At 39.7% G+C, this 22,935-nt stretch overlaps 1 protein-coding gene across 1 annotated transcript in view; it reads right to left on the bottom strand.

Annotated features, from left to right (window-relative positions):
* Nucleotides 1-22,935, bottom strand: part of fto (fat mass and obesity associated) — a 173,152-nt gene that overhangs the window by 114,704 nt on the left and 35,513 nt on the right. The window contains exons 4-7 of the mRNA XM_015382694.1: nucleotides 20,169-20,294; nucleotides 15,932-16,011; nucleotides 15,394-15,537; nucleotides 4,727-4,846 (exon numbers count right to left, since the gene is read on the bottom strand). Coding sequence (XP_015238180.1) covers nucleotides 4,727-4,846; nucleotides 15,394-15,537; nucleotides 15,932-16,011; nucleotides 20,169-20,294 — 470 coding nt within the window. The remainder of the gene's footprint in view (nucleotides 1-4,726; nucleotides 4,847-15,393; nucleotides 15,538-15,931; nucleotides 16,012-20,168; nucleotides 20,295-22,935) is intronic.

The following is a 22,935-nucleotide window of genomic DNA, read 5'->3' as shown; positions in this document are numbered from 1 at the left end:
CTGGCTGTCATGGAAGGATAAACCACTATGCAGCTGCACAATTTACTTCCCGCACTCACATTGTGCGCACACAAACAGACGTTACAAATAAATCAACATCCGCACGCTCAGTCACACACACCGTTAGGGCATGAGAACCACGAAGAAAAGAAATATAATAAACATATAAGCCTATTTATTCAGCCTGGGCTTTAAACGCAAAACAATATGGCGCAAAGACACAGTGTGATTTAATGTTGGAGATAATAAATGGCTTCATAATGAGCAATAAAAATGATCCCTTAACAGTTTACTGCTTAGTTCACACTTATAATTAATCTGGGTTGCATGTGTGCGTTTAGAGCGGGAATAAAACTGTGTGCGAAGCAAAAGAGAAAACAAGTGCTGGGAAACATCTACAGAGTCATTCGGGCCATAAAAAGAGGAAAAAAGGAGGAACAACCCCTAAGAAAAGGGCCTCTTTTCCTCTACACCTGGACTCTCCACACAAAAAAACACACACAGCAAAAAAAACAGACATTTAGTAAAATTATTTAGCACAACGGGAAACCATAACATTTATAATGTTTTACAAAGCCATCAAATAAGGAAAGAGGGGATTAATTGCCCTGGTCCGACCTTAAAATAATTATTTTGAGCGCTGCAACTCTAAACTCCAACGAAATTGATACACTTTGATAATTAGATTCTTGGCACTGACCCGCTGAAGTCAATAAAGGTTATTAAGGCCAATTGCTGTCTAAACGCATTACGGCCAGAGTAAACTGTCCGTCGGAGGCCCCTGCTACTCCAGCGCCAATATGATAATCCATTCTCCGTCCTGGGGGTTTCTTCCCCAGCGCCTGTGTCTCCACTCTGCCATACAAAACCAGATTGGATTCGCTTAACCTTTCCAGGACTTTGATCAAATGAGCTCACACAGCAATAACATTTACATTGACCACCCCACCACCCACTCCCCCCCTGACTCACACACAAACCTTATCTCACTCCTGTCTAGCTCCTCTGACTCTACAGACTCTCATCCCCCCCCCCAGGTTTGCTCAATAACCTAATCAGCTCTTGATGGCGGCCGGGCCAGGTTGCGTATGATTGCGAGCGCAACTCACCTCAGCAGCTCGGATTGTTTCCGAGGACTGTTATTAGAGGGAGGACTTTGGCGGGGGTTAATATGGTCACTGAGTAAAATCCCTGCACAAACACACGGGGCTGCATGCATGCAAATGCTTGCCTGCATTATAGATCATGGGGGGGTTGTGAGTATATGTTTTACATGTTTATTTGTGACCAAAAAAAAAAAAAAAAGTCATGAAATGGGGAGTGTCGGGTCGGGTGAAGCGGAGGGAAACGTGGCCCTGATATCACTTCCTGTTTAGTACGCCTTGAAGTGTACAAATGTATCCAACAGTGTGGATCCCGTTTATAAAGAAAGTGGATTAATTTCCTTGATAGGCATTGAAAAGATTTCCATCTACAAGACCGGTTCTCCTGTCAAATCAAAGGGGGGTGTATGGGGGGAGGAAGGCAAAGATATGGGGAGATGGAAGGAGAGAAAGAGAGGAAAACAACAGAAATAAAGAGTGAGAGAGGAGAGGAGGAAGAAGGAAAAAGCAGACGGGGTGTATTGAAATCTCTTTGCAAGCGCTGGCTTTTGAAGTTGTGAGATGAGCAGCCACAGAAGTCAGGAAAGTGACAAATTAGGGAAAAGGCTGTACTGCGCAAGCAGAGCTGCTAAATCAATTAAAGTCATGCCGAGTGCATACATTAACATCAATGGCTCGGGCAAAAAAACACACACACACACACACACACACACACACACACAAAAGGACAACTCAGGAATAAAAAATAAAAAAAAGAGAGAGAAATGTGCTCATGGTCTCGCCGTCGCTTCTTCCACCACAGCGAAAAAAAGAAAGATAAAAAAAATAAAAATACCACACCGGTATTTAAAATATTCTGCATAAAGCCAAGATCTTCTGCCTATTGTGACTCACAAAGGAGCCATTCATTGTTGCTAGTTTAAGGAAATGTCACTATTGTACGACTGCAATGATAGCAAGAGTCCTGAGGGAGAGCGAGGCTCGGAGCCAGACGGTTCGAAACGGAATCCAGCGCCCTGGATCACAGGGGAACACAAAAAACCTTTCAGTCGCTGCCCTTCTTCCACCTGCCCAGAACAACCTTTACCTACCTTTACCTTTACACACATTATCGCTCAGCTAAGCTCTCACGTGAAATATACTTAAAGACTATTCAGGGGAAGAAGAAAAAAAATGGAGAGCAAGACAGTGGACTCGTTTTGTTTTGCTTCTTTATAAATTTATTTATGTATTTTATCAGGATGTCATTCAAATAGGAGGATGAGCATTTGCATGACAACAGGCTGAGGAGCAGAGAGGAGCCCGAGGGAGAGACACTATCCACATACAGGAGAAGGGTCTTTCCATATTGCAATACTCTTCATACAGACTAACAAACGCGTACACAGCCCAACGCATCGCTGCAGCTAAATATGACAATAAAGCAAGGAAGCCTGGCTGTTTGCATTACTATTTTAGCAAAGATGAAACAATAGGCTCTTTTATTGCAACGGCGCGGTGTATAAAACAATGCAGCGTCATTTTATAAAGCCTATTTAAATAGACACGTATTTGTTATTTTAAAATACCCCGGCCAACGGAAATATAATAAATAAAAATTGCGGCGCATTAAAATCTACTCTGCAAGCAGCCAAAATATGTAAATAAATAAATGGTAAACAGCATCTGCTCACACTAGGTCACTCGTATTTCACCAAATTAGACGGCGCTGTCAATTGCTGGCTTCAAAATGTAAAATATATGCCAATATAGGGGACTGCAGGAGAGCCGGCCATTATTTAAATAACCCAAAGTAATTTAGGGAAATGTGTTTTAATCCAACAGCAGAAAAGCCTCAGCTATCTAAACCTCCCAAAGAGGAATCTATAAGCCATATTTATGAAGTGCTGTTTCATCAGCGGATCTGAGGTCGATGCATGTATGTAAATACTGCTAGCAAAAGCAATAATGTTGTCTTTCATCACAATAGAGAATCGTTACCTTTGTGCTCATGCCAGCGTTTTTCCCTTTTTTTTTTTTTTTTTTGTCTAATATCCATTTCTACCGCCAGAAGAGATGCTTCCTTTCGAATCTTTCCGCATCGTAAAAAAACAAATCTGTTTAAAAATTATTTAATCTAAAAAAAAGTTACTCTTTTTAATCTACAATAACACTGTTATTTTAGGTAATAATAAAGGAAAAAATAAGAGATATTTATTGTCAAGTATATTGTTTTTTCAATAAAAAAAAGTGAATATTTTATTTGCATTTGAGCGTTTGCACTGAATAATATAAAAATAACGTTTAAATAAATATAGAAGAAAAAAAAATAACCACTGACATATGAGCTTTTCACTTTAGCAGTGGCCTTTTACCGAATACAGGTCAGAATCACACACTTCATCTATAGCCAAAGGTGGAGCACTCAAAGCCCGTCACCCAGCCTCTGTCAGGATCTCTGGATGCCTGAGAGAGACGGGCCGCTGCCTGAGCTGAGCAGCAGAGGCACCGCTCTCCCCTTCAGCCCCTGTCTTTATCCCCGCCTCAGCATTAGATGTGATTACTGCTCAGCGCTCAGCACTGACAGAGACCCAGAGCTCCCAGAGACAGCAGGACTGACTGCAGGGAGGCAAAGAGAAGATCTCTTAGCTGAGGAAGCAGCTGCTACAGTGATGCAAGAGTGCCCCCTGCTGCTCCTAATGTCTGGGTATGGAATGCATTAACTGATTTATAGGTATAGAAAATAACAATAAAATGTGCATCTGAAGGTATGTGAATGAAATCTTTTCAAATAAAGACATATGGGAGGCCTTGTTGGTTTATGAGCTGCACAGAACCAGGGCTATGTGTGAGTCTGATTAACTAACAGCATAATGACTGTATGCTAACTTAACAGTAAGTCTGACATTAAAATCCTATCGGTTTAAAGTGGTTTTATATATATTTTCCTTAGTATTAGACGTGTGCATACTTGTTTATGTGCAAAATGTCTGTGATGCTGCAGGTAAACCCATTGCATCTAATTTCAGGTTATTGGGTAAGAATTTAAAATCGTGTCTTCTCCTCTAAGGACTTTCTGATGACATTTACAGTTGGAGTTTATCAGCTAAAAAAAAAGTCAAATGTTGATTTGTTATTAAGAATGGATTTTAATTGTTTTATATGGTTTTATTTCCATACAATTAGAATTAAGAAAAATAAATGATTTTAAAAAAAGATTCATTTTCACTTTTTTAAATATTCTTTAAGAATGCTTTTTTTCTTATGAAAGGATACCTTGAATTTTCCGCTTAAATCTGCCCGAGAAATTAATCATTTTGGACTCACCTGAATGTAGGCTGTTCAAATAAACATTGATTAAATTTTTAAAAGAATAAAAAATTAAATATTTTTTTTAAATACCTGTTATAATTTATAAAATAATTAGGAATAGATCGTACAAATACATCCTTCATTATCAGATATTATCAATCAATTTAACTTCATCAACTGAATATTTTCCAATCATTTAGCAATATTGTCTTAATTTTGGTTGTATTTGTTTTGATATCTAATAAACTGCAAGGAGATAAAGCTTTTTCCGATATATAATTTTTTTTTAAAAGCTGTGCTACGATGAGCAGCATGTCTTAAAGCCGCCCTACCATGGTCTCCATGAGCTTCCAATCCTTCTCCAGCTGCTCCATCGGTCGGGACCACCAGCTGCAGAAGCGGGCGTAACGCTGGCCCTGAAACCAATACTGTCGCAGCCATTCAAACTCCACCTGAAGGAACACAATCAAGCTTCGGGTTAAAATATATTTTTTCATATATCTTAAGAGTTAAAAATGTATACTTCAACACAGACACAATCTAATTTACCCTTTTCTATCAGAAAAAATAAAATCTTGGCAAAAAAAAAGAAAGAAAATAAATGCACCTCCTTGTGTTGGATGTAACTAAAATGTCATCTGCTGATGACAGGGTGTTAAGATGAACTAGTGTATGTGAGACATTCCTCCAAAACATTATGTGGTAAAACCGAAGCCAAATACAGGAAGCAGAGATAAAACATTTTTACATTTTTTTTAAAACATTTTGTGACAAAAAAACAAAAACTTCATAATATTTATGGGATTTTTTTTACGTAACAGACTAACTCAAAGAAGAACTGAAATGGAAAAAAAAAGATTAAAAAATATATATATTTTTTTTTTAGAAAAACACTGAAAAGTGTGGCCTGTATTTCTCTTCAGCCCCCTTTACTCTGACACACTAAAGTAAAAGTTCCTTCAAGTGTCTTTAGAGGACAACTAACTACTATATAGAGTTTGCCTGAGTGTAATTTCATCTCATCATAAATTTAACTGTTCTGTTTAGGGTTGATGTTAAACATAAGTGAACAGGTAGCATCAAAATAAACTAGACTCTTCAGGCAGGTTAGTGGTAAATTTACAGTGAAGTTTAGCTGAATAAGGTTCTAAGACGATATGATCCATCGTCTGTAGATAGAAGCAATATGGCCTAAATGTAACCCTGTTAAAATACACTACAAGGTGGGCATTAATCAAAGACATAAACTCATCATACTGGAGCTCTGGAGGTAGATCTACAGCTGAGGGGAGGGAATCTGTCAAAAAATTCAACCATTGGTCAAGCTCTACAAATTGGTCTTTGTGAAAAGCAGGAAGGAAAAAAAACCTTGTTAGATCAAAGGAATCAGAAATCCTGGTTGTTGTTATTTAAGCCATGTAGGGAACAGAAAACATTATAGAAGAATGTGTTCTGGTTGAATTAGACTAAACCAGAGCTCTGCTAATCAGCAAAACCCTGCGTATTACCATAAAACGACGTCTCCTTCATAACACGGTGGGGACAGAATCATTGCTTGAGATGAAGTCAGAGTTTATGGCAAGATGAATGACTCTGAATACTGAATACCTGTTAGATGGTAAAAAAAAAAAAGACTTCAGGCTGGTTTTACCTTCCAGCAAGGCAGCAGCCGTAAACATAGATATTAGCCTCTAGATGTGAAAACCTTGTAGAAACAGAACTTTAAACAAAAATTATAGCTTTAGTTATAACAAAGTATAGTCTTGGAGGGAAGTGACTAAAACAAGGTGGTGAAATTGAATTTAAATCATTGTAAAAATCCATATGTAGTAAAACTAGGCTCACCTTTGTGTTTTACTATTATATGAAAATCAAATGAAATAAGATTGTGGATGGAATCTATAAAAAAAACGGTATGGATGCTTTTTAAATACAATGTGGTCGTACAGTATAGCATAACAGCAGCTGCATTTATACCCCTCACAGCAGTATCCAGCTGTTTGATGCTTCTAAACGAATGTAAGCGATTTACTGATAACCACCGGTTCATTGGGTTCATTGAGAATCACAAACTGCAGAGAGGTACGAACATCTCCAGAAAAGCAGCCATGGATCTGTGTTTACACATCATCCACACTGCAAAAATTTTTTTTTCTAAATAAGTCATTTTTTCTTAAAATAAGTGCATTTTTTCTTGAATTAAGGATTTAAGTGAGACCCTTTGCCAATGGAACAAGACAATTTACACTTAAAATAAGAAAAAACAATTGCATTGTCTTATTTATTGTCTTATATTATCTAGATACCTTATTTTAAGAGTAAAAATACTAATTCCATTGGCAAATGATCTTATTTACCAGCTCAAATTAAGGGTAAATACCCTTAATTTAAGACATTTTTACTCATTTTGAGATCATTTTTGCTGTGCATATTAAAACACATCTTTACTGATATACATATGTGAAGATGTGTTGCTGATCAGTATTTTTTGAATACTCTACAACGATGCCAAATATTTCTGAATGGCTCATGAGTCCCAATAAGGTCAACGATGCCAAACAGACCATTAGCAGTGGGTTTATCTGTACATTAAAGCATTCTACAGTAAAGGGACATTTGTCCAGCTGAAGCTAAACAGACTGCAGGTTTGCAGTAAGCAGGTAAAGGTGTGCACTATGATTGATTAATTCTTCAACCATCAGCAGATTCTGCAACAGCTTTTTCCCCACTGCCATCAGACAGCTGAACTGTTGAAAAAAAACTCTAAATCAAGTCACAGATTCTGCATCACACTGATACCAAGCCAAAATACTGCGTATTTGCACCATATAAATTTGTCTTGAAATGCTCTCAACTTCCATTTCAATGCGTTTTTGCACCATGTTGTTTTTTTTCTCCTACAGTTTGCATTTGATCATCGCTGCACTTTATAAAATGGAAATGTTCACTTTACTGCTAACCTGCTGCACATTCAATATCTGAAAGCTGTAGAAAACATATACAAAATGACAATAAAAGTTGCCTAAATCTAACCATCAACCACAGATATCCAGACCCTTAAAACATGGTTTTGCAAACAGCAAATTTGGAATAAAAAAAAATGTAGAAATATGTTATTTTTTTTACAAACCTTCCTGTGAGCACACCTGAAAACCCCACCCATCTTCCATCCTCTGCTCCAACATCTGTAACTGACAGTCTCTGCTGCTGAGCCAAGCCCCCCCTCCTCCTCCTCCGCTTGGAGTGTTTTTGTTTCCTGCTCTTTTGAAGTGCTGAATTAATCCTCGGAAAGGATGCTTACCGTAGCCAGGTGTAGCCTCGCTACTTCTGACTGTGTTGTTGTGAGTTTGGGCCTGAACCCAGTGAGCTCTGTTGTGTTTGTGCCCCTGCTTGTACCTGTCTTCTTAAGAGTGTGGCTGGCTTTGTTAGGGTTTCTGCAGAACATGGCCATGCGGGTGTGTATGTGTGTGTCAAAGATTATTCCAAATGCTACAAACATCAAGTCAAGGCGGTGAGATGCCCTCCCCCCTCTGAAACGTCCCACAAAGCGGCATCCACCCAAAACAATACAAACCCCCCCGTAACAGCCTGATGTAGACAACTGCACGGCACAAAGTCTTCTGGCGTACAAAAGGGTCGCATATCACATAGAACTCGGAGTTCTATTGTTTGCCTTTTGAAAACTATTTTTGTTTATTGTTCTTCCAACAGAGCATTAGCAAACGGATGAAAATGAGCCTTTTCAGCTGCCAACTTCCGATTTATCTCAACCAGTTTAAGCTCAATAATACGGCTGAAGATGTCCTGAGGAATTAAAAATTTCATTTAGATAATTATTATGCATTTTTGGTGCTTTTATCTGTTGAATTTTGCATTACCATATTAGTATTTTGCACTGGTTTTCAACTAAATGCAAAACATTGCAAAGGTTTTCATACCCCTAGAACCGTTTTACCTTTCCTCATGTTAAAATGCAAACTTGATTTTAGTTTATTATCGATTTAATGCAATAAATTCACACTGTTAAGTGGAGTTAAATAAGGTTCTTAATGTTTTTAAAGAGTATATATTGATTACATTCAGCAATCCATTACTTTCACCTCCCTGAGCAAAAACCTAGAGCAACAGAGAACATATAACAGGAAGTGGAGTTCATTTAGTAGGATCTAATCTTCATAGAAATCCAGCTGTTCTGTAAAGACCCAGCTTCATTAGAGAACACTACTGAACAAATAGCAGTGTGAAGACGAAGAAACACTGCAAATGGGTCAGGAAAAAAGGTGTAGAGAAGTTTAAAGCCAGGTTAGATTAGAAAGTAATATCCTAAGCTTTAAACATTTCACAGAGCACTGTTAAATCGATCATCTGAAAATGCAAGGAATACGGCAGGACTGCACGAGGCACGGCCAGCAGGCTGAACTGACAGGTCGGTCTAGGAGAGCATTAATCAAGCAAACAGCTAAGAGGCCCGACGGTAACTCAGGAGGGAGGCCTCTGTTAAAGATGGACATGTTTGATAAGGTCAGAATTCAACTTTTTAGTCTATTTTATTGGAGGTAAACGAACGCAGCACATGACATCCACACAGTTAAACATGATAGTGTCAGTATCATGCTGTGGGGATGCTATTCTTTGGCAGAGGGAGGGAATTTAGGCAAAAAAACTGGAGTGTTGCTGCAGTTTCCAGCAGGAACAGGACTCTAGACACACAGGCAGACATTAAAAACATCAGCTGTGCTGCTTCCATCAACACCCTTGTTTATAGATGCTGGAGATCGGCCTGTTTTCCAGTGTGGTCCTGTTTCTCTGACCGTGACTGAGTGGATGTGCTCTCTTCGTCCTCTGGCATGGGAGCTGGCTCGGAGCTCGTCTGCCTGGCTGTGTGTTTCCTGGACGGGGCCGCCTTTTACAGCTGCTTTTTGTGTCTCTGCTTCTGTCTCCTTGAACCCCAGTCGGCCTCGGCAGATGGCCGCTCACACTGAGCCTGGTTCTGCCGGAGGTTTCTTCCTGTTAAAAGGGAGTTTTTCCTCTCCACTGTTGCTACAAGCATGCTTAGTGTGAGGGATTGTATTTGAGTCAATGCAATCAACTGGTTTTCCTTAGATAGAAAACTTTGTATCAATTTGACTGTATGATCTGGTTGAACAGTAAAGTGCCTTGAGATGACATGTGTTGTGAATTTGGCGCTATATAAATAAACTGAATTGAATTTAATTAAATGGAAAGGCTTAAATCAAACTGTCTCCATGTTGGAATCCACCAATCACAGGGAAGATTTATACAATGCCTGAACTATCCTGCCAAGTCTCTCCATGTTAACAGATAGACACAGATCCCAAGTTCATACAAAGCCATACCACGATTTTAAGATTTTTATTGTATGCTGTACGAGATGCAACAAATAAACACACATTGTGTCTGTTTTGCTCCCCAATCTTTGTTTTACTGCATGAGTCTCAGTGAAATGTAGAAAGGATTTGATTTCAGCCCTAAGTCAGTGTGATCAACCAAGACTTCTCTGCCAAAGCTGTGAAGAAGAAACATCAGATATAATTTCTATATTAAAAAATAAAAATATCCTATAAGAAATAAATGTGCGTTTTATTGCTGCCAGTTTAACATTATTAGCTCATAATAAAAATGTAAAACACAAAGGGCCAACCTGTGGTCATATTTTACAAGGAATGCTAAATAGGATCAATGTACAAAGCACATGAAGTTCTGAGCTATGTATTTATAATTGCTTTGATTCATATTCTTTTTTTTAATATAAAGAAAGGAAAGAGTTATGATATATTTTCTATTATCTATTTTCTAGCTCCCAAACTGTTACTATAAAACCAGCAAGCAGGAATATATTCAATTATTTAAACCTAATTCATCTTTTTTTCATTTTTATATGTGAGCTATAAAAAAAAAGAATCCAACTAAAAAGTTAGGAACATCTTTCCAAAGTATTTCTTCAAATACTGACATTTTAATGTGGTCAGAAGAGAGTCACCTTCCCCTCCATCACCCCCAAAACAACAAAGGACGAGAACTATTTACACAAACAACCTGAGAGAGAGAGCTGTCTGAGGTGGAAGCTGTGCACACAGTCATCCTGCCATTTACTCCCAAAAGGCTCTGATCACAGCGGGGATGACATGCAAGGACTGCTGCATGTCAGGGAGAATACACAGCCAGTGGCACTGCTCAGCAGCCTCCCAGTCGCTCCATACAACACACCCTTCAAAGAAATGTCATCCTTTATGGTCCCTTCAACACACTCCAAATCCACTCCCCTTCGATCACTACAGCTCAAACACACAACAAAGCTGCAAGGGCCAATATATCGGACGTCCTTTTCTCCCAGGCTGTCCCTCCTTCTATCTCTCTGATTGTCTGCCTTTCCTTTGGTGGGAAGAAACCAACCTGTGTCTCCACTTTGAGCTGACATGGCTGCCTGTCCCCCACAGCGCAGGCCAGAGGCAACCACAAAGCAGGCCATCTGAAAGCCGCTGAGGAGCACCGGCTATTTGGTATTTGGAGTCTAGCCACCCAGCTGAGAGCTGCCAAGCAGGAAACTCAGACTAAATGCCACCTTTCCGTGCAGCCGGATCGAAAGACCGAGTGAAAAAGAGAGAGACTGTTAGGCTGAGTTTTTCTCTGAGATGGTAAGGGAGGCTGGCTCCCCTGCGGCAGTCGCTGTCATCTCTCCAGGTGATGGACACACTAACTATACATTAGCTCCAAATTAGGCCAGCGACCACCCACTATGGCGACTCTGCTGGTGAGGCTCAGAAAACCTCTTTTATTCCCCATTTAATGAGGCACAATTATTTTTTTTTTCCCTCACACCTTCACAGTATTCCCAGAGCGGGTCCAATCAATTTCCGGGGCCGGGGCCCTGAGGTGAGGGCTGATGAGAGCGTGATCGATCCCTCTCTGTTTACCAATCCCAGCCTCCTTACACAACGGCCAGAATAACTGCTTTCCTCTAACTCTCTGTGGGTCTGCAAACACTTATCACTCACTGGTGTGAGCCTCAAGCTGCAAAAACTACTGTAAAGATGATCGAATTGGATTTGCTTTCACAAAAAAAAGATATTTTGTTATTTTCTAGTGTTACTTTGACATTCCATCTTCAAACTATATCAATACATTTACACTTCAATCCTGGTTTTAATTGTAAAGTACGGTGAGACACCAACACCTACATCTAAATAAATTAAAACATAACAGAAATTTTCATTCACATTAAAACCTCTATTAGAAATGTTAAGTTATTCAAATTCAATATTGAACAATCGGAGATGGTCAAAATATATGAATGGAAAGTTAAGTGGAAGGAAAAAGGTCAACAAGCAGCCTAGAGAGGCCAGTGAAGTAAAGCCTATTTTAGAGTGTAGTGCAGATTTCTGAGGGCCACCACACATGGACACATCCAGGACATATGTTCCAACTCCTCTATTAGGGGTGGAACGTTCACAAAATCCATTGTTCCGTTCGGTTCACGGTTCCGTGGTCACGGTTTTCGGTTTGGTATATGTTGATTGTTAGCCTGACATGTTGGTCGTGTTGCTGTTAGCATAAACAAAACGTGTTGCACAATGCTTGCACACTGTTGCACTTTTATCCACAACTTTCTTTCCTCCGTCATCGTATGTCACTCTAAATGCAAAGTGGTCCCATACAGCAGACCTATAAAGTGCTGCTGGCGGGTCTTCCAACTCCTGTTCTTTCCCACTCCCCATAACCAAACAATTCTCCACAACAACTGATTATTTTCTGCTACGCTGCTTTGCTTTTTCTTCTTCTTGTTTACTACTGGTGGTTGGCTTTGGTCGCAGTATCGCCACCTTCTGCTCTGGAGTGTACACGCTTCGCCTATGAGAAAAAGGAGCAGCGCATGAACCGAACGAAACACACCGAATCGAACAGAGACGGTCGAACCGAACGGTTCGGACGGTTTTCATAAACCGTTCTATCCCTATCCTCTATGATAAGACGGACCCAAACCAGAAAAAAAGTCTTGGAAAAATCAGAGATAATGGAAGAGAAGCACTAAAAAAATACTTGCTTGAGGTCAAGTTAAAGGTTTCTACAAACAGTGACGAGTTGGGGAGTCACATTAACTCATCATCTGCTAGGTTTACTCTTTTGTTAAAGACCAACTTCAACCAAGGAATCAACCCTGGTGTGTTTTACTAGAACAAGAGAAAGTTTCTATTCAAACCAGCAGAGCTTTCTAAACCTCACCAATAACATGTCTCCTCCCTCCCCACTGAACTGCTCTTCATCCAAAAGAAGCTCCGTCCAACTACACTGCAAAAATAACTGTATTATACAGTTATTGTTGCACGTTGAACAGTTTTCTCTAAAATGTTATAGCTTTAGACAAAAGTGATTTTAGGTTCTCATTATTGTTAGATTTTCAAATAAATGTTTCAATTAGTATATCACGAATAAAGCTAAATATCTGATTTTCTCTTTTGATACAATTTACTACATAATGTGACTTTTTGATGATATTCACATTCAGTGCATTGCATCTATAAACTTCAGAAACAAAATCCTAAAAATAGAAGTTTAAAAAAAACTGATAAGGATAAAAGGACATAGAGACTACAGAAAAAAAAACACAATATACAAATAAACAGTAATGTAAAAGAATACAATGATTTTTATCACTGTAACGTGAAAGAAACAGATGAAAGAGTTTCAGAACCAAGTAAAGAATGGAACGCCCTAAGGAGGCCTGATGACCCTAAAACAGGAAGCTACTGTAGAAGGTCAAACATATTTTATTCTGTTTACTTTCTGTTAGATATAGAAAAAAAAAGCTTATTTGCTTCCTTCAATATTTACTATTGGGAGTGTAGCGTCATATGAGGGGAGGGGGGGGGGTGTCCCTCAGGGCACTCTGTCATACACCCACCTGGGAAGAAACATAGTGGCTTTAAATGAGACAAGACATTTGTGTCTGGGATTAGCATTTCAAAGCCAAACATGCACACTGGGGCCATGTGGTGGTATTATGTTTGACTTATTTGACTGACTAGGACAGCAGGTAAGATTAAAAAGAGACAGAGAGAGAAGGACTAAACAGGTGGGAACTTTTCTTGATTTCAGCTTCTGTCTCCCTTCAATATCTGCTTCAATTAGGCACCTTGCTTCAGCCCCAAACGAAGACAGACAGATGGCAGATGCTACCATCAGACCCCACCTATATCCTGTGACAACAGCCCCCCCCCACCCCTTCAAGTACACAGCATCAATACACTGTCAGCTGGTGTGCGGTTTTGTACCGTCGGAGCAAAGACCCAAAAGGCGCCGCATAGGTCAGGTTTCCCGCGTGTCTCAGACTTGTTCACTCTTGGTCGTCCATGTCAAACAAGACCTACGCTATGTGCACCCACCAAGCACCAAAGTGGGCCGCCATCATAAATAACTCTACCAACAATACATCATTTAGCTGGGTGTTCTGCTCTCGTGGGCAACTCCAAACAAATGGCCACATCGATCATTGCGAGAGCTGGGAAAGGTAGGCCCAAGCCCCTGAGAACACCGCCTTCTTACTTAAGCACTAAAACGCACACACACCCTGCACAGCGATGCTTGGATAAAAAGCTCCTTGGTTTTTTTCTAAATAAACATGCCCTACCCAACTGGTAAAAGGCAACTTCTGGTAATCCTGTGGCGCTATGTGCCGATCTTCCAGCTGTTCCCAGCTCAACGGGTGCAGCAGATACCCAGATGCAGAAAGCCCCGTTGTTTGGCAGCGCTGAATACTTAATATTGTCTTCAACCTTTAAACAACCTTATGTCAGACTCATCTGTCATGGCATCCTGCTGAGGGTCCTGGATGCTTGTGTCTGCTCGGATCTGCAATTCAGGCATTCGGGTGTAAAAAGGGTGAGAGGTGAGAAGTTATATTAACTGTTGGCCTGCAGCAAGATACGGCAAGAGGCAGGAGGCCTTCTCTTTTTTGACCTCACTTTATCCCTCAGAACCCCAAGCCAGCATCACTCATTGTTTATATAGAAAGAGGTTAGAAACTGGACAGGGGCATGGCTCTATCTTTAGGAAACATATGGAAAGCCTATTGGCTTGCAATCCATCACAAGCCGGGACAAATGAGAGCAACCTGGATTTTAGATTGTAGACATTTCCCTTAGTATAGCAGCTAGGTATGGTAAGCAGAGCGGCAGCTGGCGAGCTCCCTTTCTGCCATTTAGAGAGCCTTAACCTGCATTTAAACGATTCCCAGTATGAGTTAATACTCTGAAGATGCTGGGAAAAAGGTAAAAAACAAAGATCCGTAAATGAAAAAAACTGCATTGAAGCTACTTTATTTTACGCCTTTAAAATTGGTGGAATTTTCTTTCTCTTTCATAAATCCAGTTTATGACTTAAATAGTAAATAAAATATGTGTAGTATGAATTGAAAATACAGGGATTAAAAATCCAATTGAACAATGAAATTGATGCATTGTGTAGGTTCTTGTCTGAACGTCAAAAACACACAAATCACAGGTGTTTATATCCATATGACACAAGAAGCACTCATATATGTTTGTTCTAATACATTTGCATCTTTAATTAGAAGCTTATCCCTGCTATTTGCAGACAATGAATTTCAGTGAATTCAACAACACCAATTTCTGCTCATCGGATTAAATCATCATCATCTTATTTGCAGATGGATCTTAGTTGTTTTGAACCTGCTTGCAGTACCAGATGGGTGGGGATTAAAGAATTTGGGGCACTCTGATAGATTCAGAGAGGTAAATATAAACTTCTGTAGACCATTTCTACTCTGCAAATGATTATTGTGCTAATTATGATAATTGGAATATTCATATTTGGGAGAATTTAATATAACTCAAATAGCCTTCTAAAACTTTATCCGAAATAGCTACCAATCTAACTGTGTGCACGGAGGAAAATCAAAAACAAGTAAATGTATGTATTCACGTGCCCTTGAAGTTTAAAAACACAGCCAGCGTGCCCCCACCTCATTGTGAATCTCCTCACAGTGCTGTAACGCTGTCGGCTGCAGGGTCACCAGGCTGTGGGAGCCCGTCTCGGGGTCAGTATGCAGGTTGGACAGGGCCTCCTGGCACCGGGACTGGATGTAGGTCAGGGTCCCCTTAGAACACTGATAGGAACGAGACCAGTGTCACAAACAACAGCATGACACGAATAAAGAAAGTAAAAGGTTATTAAACTAATGTGGCTTTAAACAGCTAATAATGATCATAGAAAATTAACAAATGGACTGGATTCAGCTTTTTTTTTTTGCATTATGACTTAAAAAAGTTTTTTTTTTTTTGAATATATAAAAATTGAACACAAAGTATCTTACAAATATTAAAGATTAAAAGGAAACAAGAAATTTAGGATATGTATAATATGAATCCTGAACATTTCAAATAATCTATGATAAAATAAACTAGCGAATCTTCAATAATCAGAAAAGATCCTCGCTCAAAAGCTCAATCGGATGCTACATGTGGTCCGGTGGTCTGACTCCCATTTTCAGATGCTATTACCTCGGCCACTCTGTGAGTCGAGCTGAAGCGTGGCGTTTCTCCAGCAAGTACACAATGCTGGTGGGTGCTGTTCAGGTCATCTGGGAAGCACAACACAAAGAAAACCCATCAGCACCATGACCAAACAAACAATATCGCTGCACGCCACAAAACGAGGAAACAGGATGCTAAACCTAGGAGCTCAAAAAGCAGAAGAGAGTAGATTTATGTGGAATTGATTGTTAATTGGAATAAAAGGAAGATATTACAAGAGAAAAACAGATGAAAAGCATGGAGTGATTTCCACTAAATCAACTCAGACACACTCCCATCGGTCCGGCGTCGACTCATAGAGGGAAGAGCACTGTAATTTAGTTTTAATTACCAAACAGAACCAGATCGCACTCAATCTGTCAAGATGGAAGCACCATACCAGTAAACATTTGTCCAATATCACATAAGCTTTACAGTGAGGCCTAAGCGCTGTTTCCTGCGTATCCCGCCATGTGTTTCTTTGTGTGGATAGATGTTTCTTAGCTCAGCCATTATTTGCCTCTTTCCAATAATTAATTTAGCCACGACAGAGCTGTCATTCACAGCACATGTGCATATTTACACCCGCCTTGAGCAAGAGAACACCAGCTAATGCCTGTGATTTGAAAGTCAAACAGCCAAATGCTTTAGGAGGAAGATATTATTGTTTGGTGGAAGGAGGGGGGGGGGGGAGAAGAAGAAGACGGTGACAAACAAAACAACTTGCCGGTGTTTTCTTCACCCTGATGAGATTGTGAAGGATTAGGTCTCTGGGCAGAATTACTCTGCGTCTTTAAAACTGTTTATATCCAATAACAAATTATCTCCATCAATCTGCTCTTTTCTTGGCGCCTCTAATGCAGCCAGTGGGATCAGGAGGGAGTCGAGGCAAACTCGATAACTGTAATAAATATTTATCTTTCTTTCAACCCCTGTGCCTGCTGCCACTTGTCCTCCTTTTCCAGGAAGCAGGCTTTTAAATATATTGGGTCAACTCTTTTCTGCAGTTCCCCCCCTGTGCATTGGGAGCTGGAAATCAGATTATTGAACAGACCCGGTGTCAAGACTTGCATTGTTCTTTTTTAACCACTGAAATTCCATTTGGGTGGAAATGATGGTGATTCAATTTGCCTCCAGCAGCTTAGACATTAGCAGTTCAAAAGGGCCAGCCGCCGACAAATGGTGCTGAAATTATATAATGGTGTATGCGGTTATACACCATTGTAGTTTCCATTTAATACAGCAAAACTACTGATCAAGGGCTGGATGTCACAAAAAACACAAGTGGAATATATTTTAACACCTGCTTCGGTTGCCTGCCTTGAATGAGAGTATTTTGGATGAGGGAGGGGTACTGCGCCAACCGGGGATACTGTAGGGCGCTGGTGCATCTCTGTGCAACGTGAGTTCTGCAAATTTATAGCTGAGTGAATACGTTGCACATCATGCCAAGTTTTTCATTCAGGTACACCGACAGAAGGTCGAGGATGGAGAGAGCTGCTATCGTTGTGGAGCAGTTGGCCTCTCAGGGTCGTAATCACCAAGCGGAGCATAACTCCCCACTGATCCGCGACAGTCAAGTCCCATTAGAGGGGGTCTGCACAGCAGCTCATCTCTCTATTATCATGGCTGGGAGGAAACTGACGGTTTCATTGTACGAGTTTCAAGGAATTTCATGCTGTATTTTGGCAGACGGTGGTGCTGGGTGATGAAAGCAGTCAGTCATCAGAATCATCTTCTTCCTTCTTACCTGTTGGTGATTAATCCAAGTTCCACTATTGTAGGTTACCAAAAACATTTGGTTTTATGTTGTATGAATTTGTCTCCAGTCCAAATATTTCATAGTAATGCAGGACGGATCCAGAGTGGATTTCAACTTTTGTATTTCTGCACTTATTAAGAAATTCCAATCTATGAATGACAAACTCAGTTTTGCTTTGACTCGTATTCCTTCCATTACCAAACTTAATGTTAGAGTGGATTATTTACAATCTGTATTTCACTTTTTTTATAGATCAAAATATTTTGAGTATGCAACCATTAATCCAGGGTAAATTCAGGAATTGGATGATCGAAAACACCAAAATCTCCATTAAAACACTTTAAATTACATCTAAGGTCCCAAGCTTTAAATGTCAGTGTATTCACCTTTCTATGTAGATAATGCATGTAGCTCACTCTGCATTTGTCACTCAGTACTGGAAAAAATAATCAATCAATGGGATTCTCTTTCATTACTTTGCACAATGCATCAGTACCACTGGCAGTGAAGGTAAAGCTCAGCATGATGTTACAGTTACCATGCATGAAAGTTGGTTCACCTTTCTTAAGGTTGAACGTTTTCCTCCTCTATCATAGCTCTTGTCACTGATGCCTCAGAGACATCTGCCTCTTAGTGCTCAATAATAAAATGATAGCGTTGATGGAGATGAAGTTTTATGTTTGTCTGCAACTTGGTAAGGAATGTTTAGTTCCACCCGGTGAGACTCACGCAGAGAAAAGGCAGAAGTTACTGTAGATGATGGTAGATCTAGCTAAGAGATCTACTGTAGTTGAGAGACGAAGAATGAAGAATGAGCGGAGCCATAATATGGCTAATGGAATGAAGGTGGTAAAGAGGAAGAGGAGGATTACAGTTCAGCGGCAAAGTTAGGAGTGTTCTTGAATCTGGAACTGTACGTATATATATATATATATATATATATATATATATATATATATATATATATATATATATATATGCCTCTATAACAATATCTCAAAAAATGTAATTATCACGTAAAAGTTTAATATTCAATCAAACAGTGAAACAATCAGTTATATGTCCGATAAGCACAAATTAATGCTAAAGAAAGTGCAACTAATATTTAGAAATGAAGAAATGTTTTAGAAGTCTGACAAGTGTAAAAGAAATATATATAATTAATATTCAATTTATTTGTAAGACACCACATTTTATTGTGTCCTTCTCCGTCCGCCATGGTCATGAAACCTACAACAAACTGAGAGTGAAACATTTAATTATGTGTCATAAATCTATTTAATATACAAGTTTCACCCTTATTTTTTCATGATATCCTATTTGTATTAGGGCCTATTATGTATTTTGACACCATGGGAAACAAAGAAAATTTAAACTATAGATACAAAATTCTGCAAACAATTAATTTTTTTTTTTATGTAACAAGGAAAAAATAATAATCAATCATTTAAAAGTCCTAAATGGACAATAAATTAGTTTTTAAATAAGAAAAAACATCTTGCTAGATAGCATCAAATAGACAGGGATGTTAAGACCTTCAGAAAAATTAGGATGCTATCATCCACCACAGAGCTACAAATGTTAGCTCTTTTTAAATCTCGCATTGCAAGATTTAAACATAAATTTGAAAATATCAGCTAAAAAAAATCATCGATCACATTTTCAATGACAAAAATATTTGTTGTTGTTTGTTTCTAAGACAAAAAGTGTTTTTAGTTTCATAATAATTGCTTCTTTATTGGTAATAAAATCAAACAGATACATTATGAATAAATATTACTCAGTGATATATAATAAATAAATAAAAAACTCTTCCTCAAATCAGGGTGCCTGCATGAAATAATAAATCCTCCCGTCCATTCAGGCAGGACTCCTCACTTGATGTACATCTGAACACAGGCCTCCGCTGTGATGTGGATAAATGTCCTTGCAAGCCTGGACAGGCCCGGGGGACTAAAAAAAAAAGAGGGTGGAGGTGTCTGCCGAAGCCAGAAGCATTAAGGCATGATTTACACCCCTGTGGCTTGCTGTCTGTTCTCCCCATTGAGACGTAGTCAGCAATGGGTCAGAGGACTTCAAAAAATAACATTTGGTTTTCCTAACCTCTCTAATGCACACAATTTCATGGAACCTTAAAGCTCAGTGTTCAGGGCCAAGACACCTCTCTTTCACACACCCTGTCTCTTTTACAACAACACACACACACCCACACACACACACACACACACACACACACACACACACTGTCTCCAGCGCAGAAAAAGTGAGAGTGAAGTTCATCCCACTGCTCTAGGTCATCTGGGATGAGGGAGAAGGATCCACTAAAACCCAGAGTAATGACAGTCCTGCCTTCTCCATAACAACATGGAACCACTGTGCAACAACAACATGTGCAACAACCAAGCTTGCACATGATAACATGTTTGTTACTCTGCGAGTTTGTTTATGGCAAAGGAGCAGTACCTCTCATGTAGTAGCAGTCTCCAGACTCGAGGGGCAGCATCAGGCCAGGTGTGTGGATGTCCCAGGCCACTTTCAGGCCGATCCTCCAACACGACTTCTCACCGCTGCCACCTTCGCTGCACTCACCTGTAAGTCACACACATCCCACTTTACTGTAGCATTTAAAGCTAGCTTCATGCTAAACTGTTCCCAACTCTATCTTTTAGAGTTTGCAACACATTTTTGTTTTCATATTTTGGCTTTCGAATTTTTTATTTTGTTCTGTATTCAGTTGCAGATTTTCCTGCCCCAGCATGATGCTGCCACTACTGTGTTTCACTCTGGGGATGGGAGTTTTTATATAAAAAATCGTGTTTGTTTTCGTCCATGAATATAGTTTCGCGCCCTGCGATGGACTGGCGACCTGTCCAGGGTGTACCCCGCCTCTCGCCCATTGACTGCTGGAGATAAGCACCCCTCGCGACCCAACTCGGGGCAAGCGTGTCAGATAATGGATGGATGAATGGATATAGTTTTGCATTTAAAAAAACAAGGTTAACTTTTGTCTAATCTGACAAGAACAACTTCTCCCAAATTTGTTGAATTTTTATCTGGTTGTGGCAAATCTAGAACAGGATTTCTGCTGGTTTTATTTCAATAGATATTCTGTCAGTGTTTCTGAAAAGGAAAGATTTGTAGAGGGCACAAGTAGCAGTTGTGGATTGCAAATTCTCAAACCTTAGAGTTTCAAGAGTTGCAAGATGCCTCCAGGCTGCCTTTCTGATTAATTCTCTCCTTTACTAGGCTGTCAGGTTGGTTGGATGCTGACTGGTTTGGTAGCTTTGCCCAATTCATCCTAACAAAACTTTATCTCTGACCAGTCTGGTGTCTTCCTTGGCCTTTATGATGCGTTTCTTATACAATTTAACAAATCTCTACGGCCTTTGCTGAAGAGCAACTTCTATTCTAACTATAAAGATTTTATTTAGGGACGTAGGGTAAAACGAGGACTGAACAGAAATACCCACAAACCCATTTGGATTATTTCTTTTTAACGATTTTTTACCTTCCACTTCAAATTTGCTTCAGTGCTGGTTGATCACATTATACTCTAAAATATATATCCTGTTATTGTGCATAATAAAAGAAAAACCAGTAAGTTTTGTCTCAGCAGAATCGGCGAGCATTTCTCTTAGAAGGACAAAGCGGAAAAATGGTACAACTCCATAAACACGCACCACCGCTCTCATAAAATAACACAAAAATTATATTGAGAATTAATATGATAAAAGTCTGGACTGCAACGATTAAATCAATACCAGCCAAACAATGGATGTAAGATGTAAGGCCTTGTCTCCAGAAAGTAAGAATCACTTAACAACAGAGCAAAGATGATACGTGTTTCTGTGGTTATAACTGGCTGTTAGCACAGGATCTTTATGCTATCATTATGCTGTGCAAGAGGAAATAGTTGGATAAAAGCCTCTGATGTTGTTTAGCGAGTGTGCGAGAGCATGTATCCTGTGATACTCCTGTTGATGAACCCATTCACTGATACCACCTCGCCCGTTCTTCCCTTTCTCCCTCAGTTCTTACACAGCATCCGAGGAAAACAAGATTTCTCCTGGCCAGCCGACACCCTTCAGCAAAATCAATACTAAAGTCTTTCTAGGCCTCTCTGCCCCGTGGCTGCCTTTTCCTTTGCTCAGCACGGATAAATAGTAACTTAATTTCCAGCCATTGTGCTCTGAGAGCCGGCTAATGACAGCACTCCCAGAAGGCTTAGAGAATAGAGCAAGCCCATCCTCCGTGCCGGAAAACACTCAGTCGCTGCAGATTCCTTTGGATCGGAGGAGTCAGGAAAAAAAAGAAAAAACTACAACTTCTGGTCAAAGGATATAACAAGGTGAGGCAGCTGAGCTGGAGAAGAAAATTTCACACCCTGATCTAAAGCTATAACAGAAGGAGAGCGTGTTTGTAATAGTTACAGCAAAGTGCATTGTGTTCTTTAAAAAAGAGGCCTTTAAAGGCACATATAGGCTGGTCTGGGAAATCTCAGGGCTGACAACTGGAACACACTTCTGTTTCATTCTCATCAAAGTATCCACACTAAAGCTTGGAGCAGTGGGGGGTCATCCACAGCTGTAAGGTGTCATGTTTGAAGCCTGTGTTCAGAGGGTCAGAGTTGAAACAGTCCTGAGTAGATTAAGAAAACAGCCCTTTGGAACAGGTTTTACTCCATATGAAGGGGTAATGCAGACAGCCCAGCTGAGGAATGATCGCGAAATCAGAGCAATCTGAACCGCACCTGGTGTGACGCTGGCGCCGCAGAAACTCGACATGCAGATTGTGGCGACATGCAGGACAAGTGCATGAAGAAAGTGCGATTAGTTTGAAATTGCATCAATATCCCTTAAACGTCATCAGATTTGCTACATTACAACTAAAATTGTTCATTTTACAGGAATCTTCAGGGACAGACAGAGGGTAGGCCACAAGTGTGAAGCGAAATACAGACGATATGTGCTATTGACATTTTTACACATTGCATTCTATCTTGCTATCCCTGAATAAAATGCAATCACTTATATTCCAAAAGTAAACAGAGTCTAAAGCCCAACAAACACAAATCCAACACTTAAAGTCAAATGTAGTAGCTAATGTATCGAAATATTTTACCTGTATAGATTTAGAGGAAAATTATCACATTTAAAGGAATAGTACATCCAAAACATGATTAGCCTTCATTTTCTACTCACCCCCATGCTGAACAACACTCTGGAGTACT

The sequence above is a fragment of the Cyprinodon variegatus genome, unplaced genomic scaffold, assembly GCF_000732505.1.
Source record: "Cyprinodon variegatus isolate N-32 unplaced genomic scaffold, C_variegatus-1.0 Scaffold263, whole genome shotgun sequence".
Taxonomy (NCBI): domain Eukaryota; kingdom Metazoa; phylum Chordata; class Actinopteri; order Cyprinodontiformes; family Cyprinodontidae; genus Cyprinodon; species Cyprinodon variegatus.
Note: the sequence above shows the minus strand (reverse complement) of the source record. Positions and strands in the feature narration are given on the sequence as shown.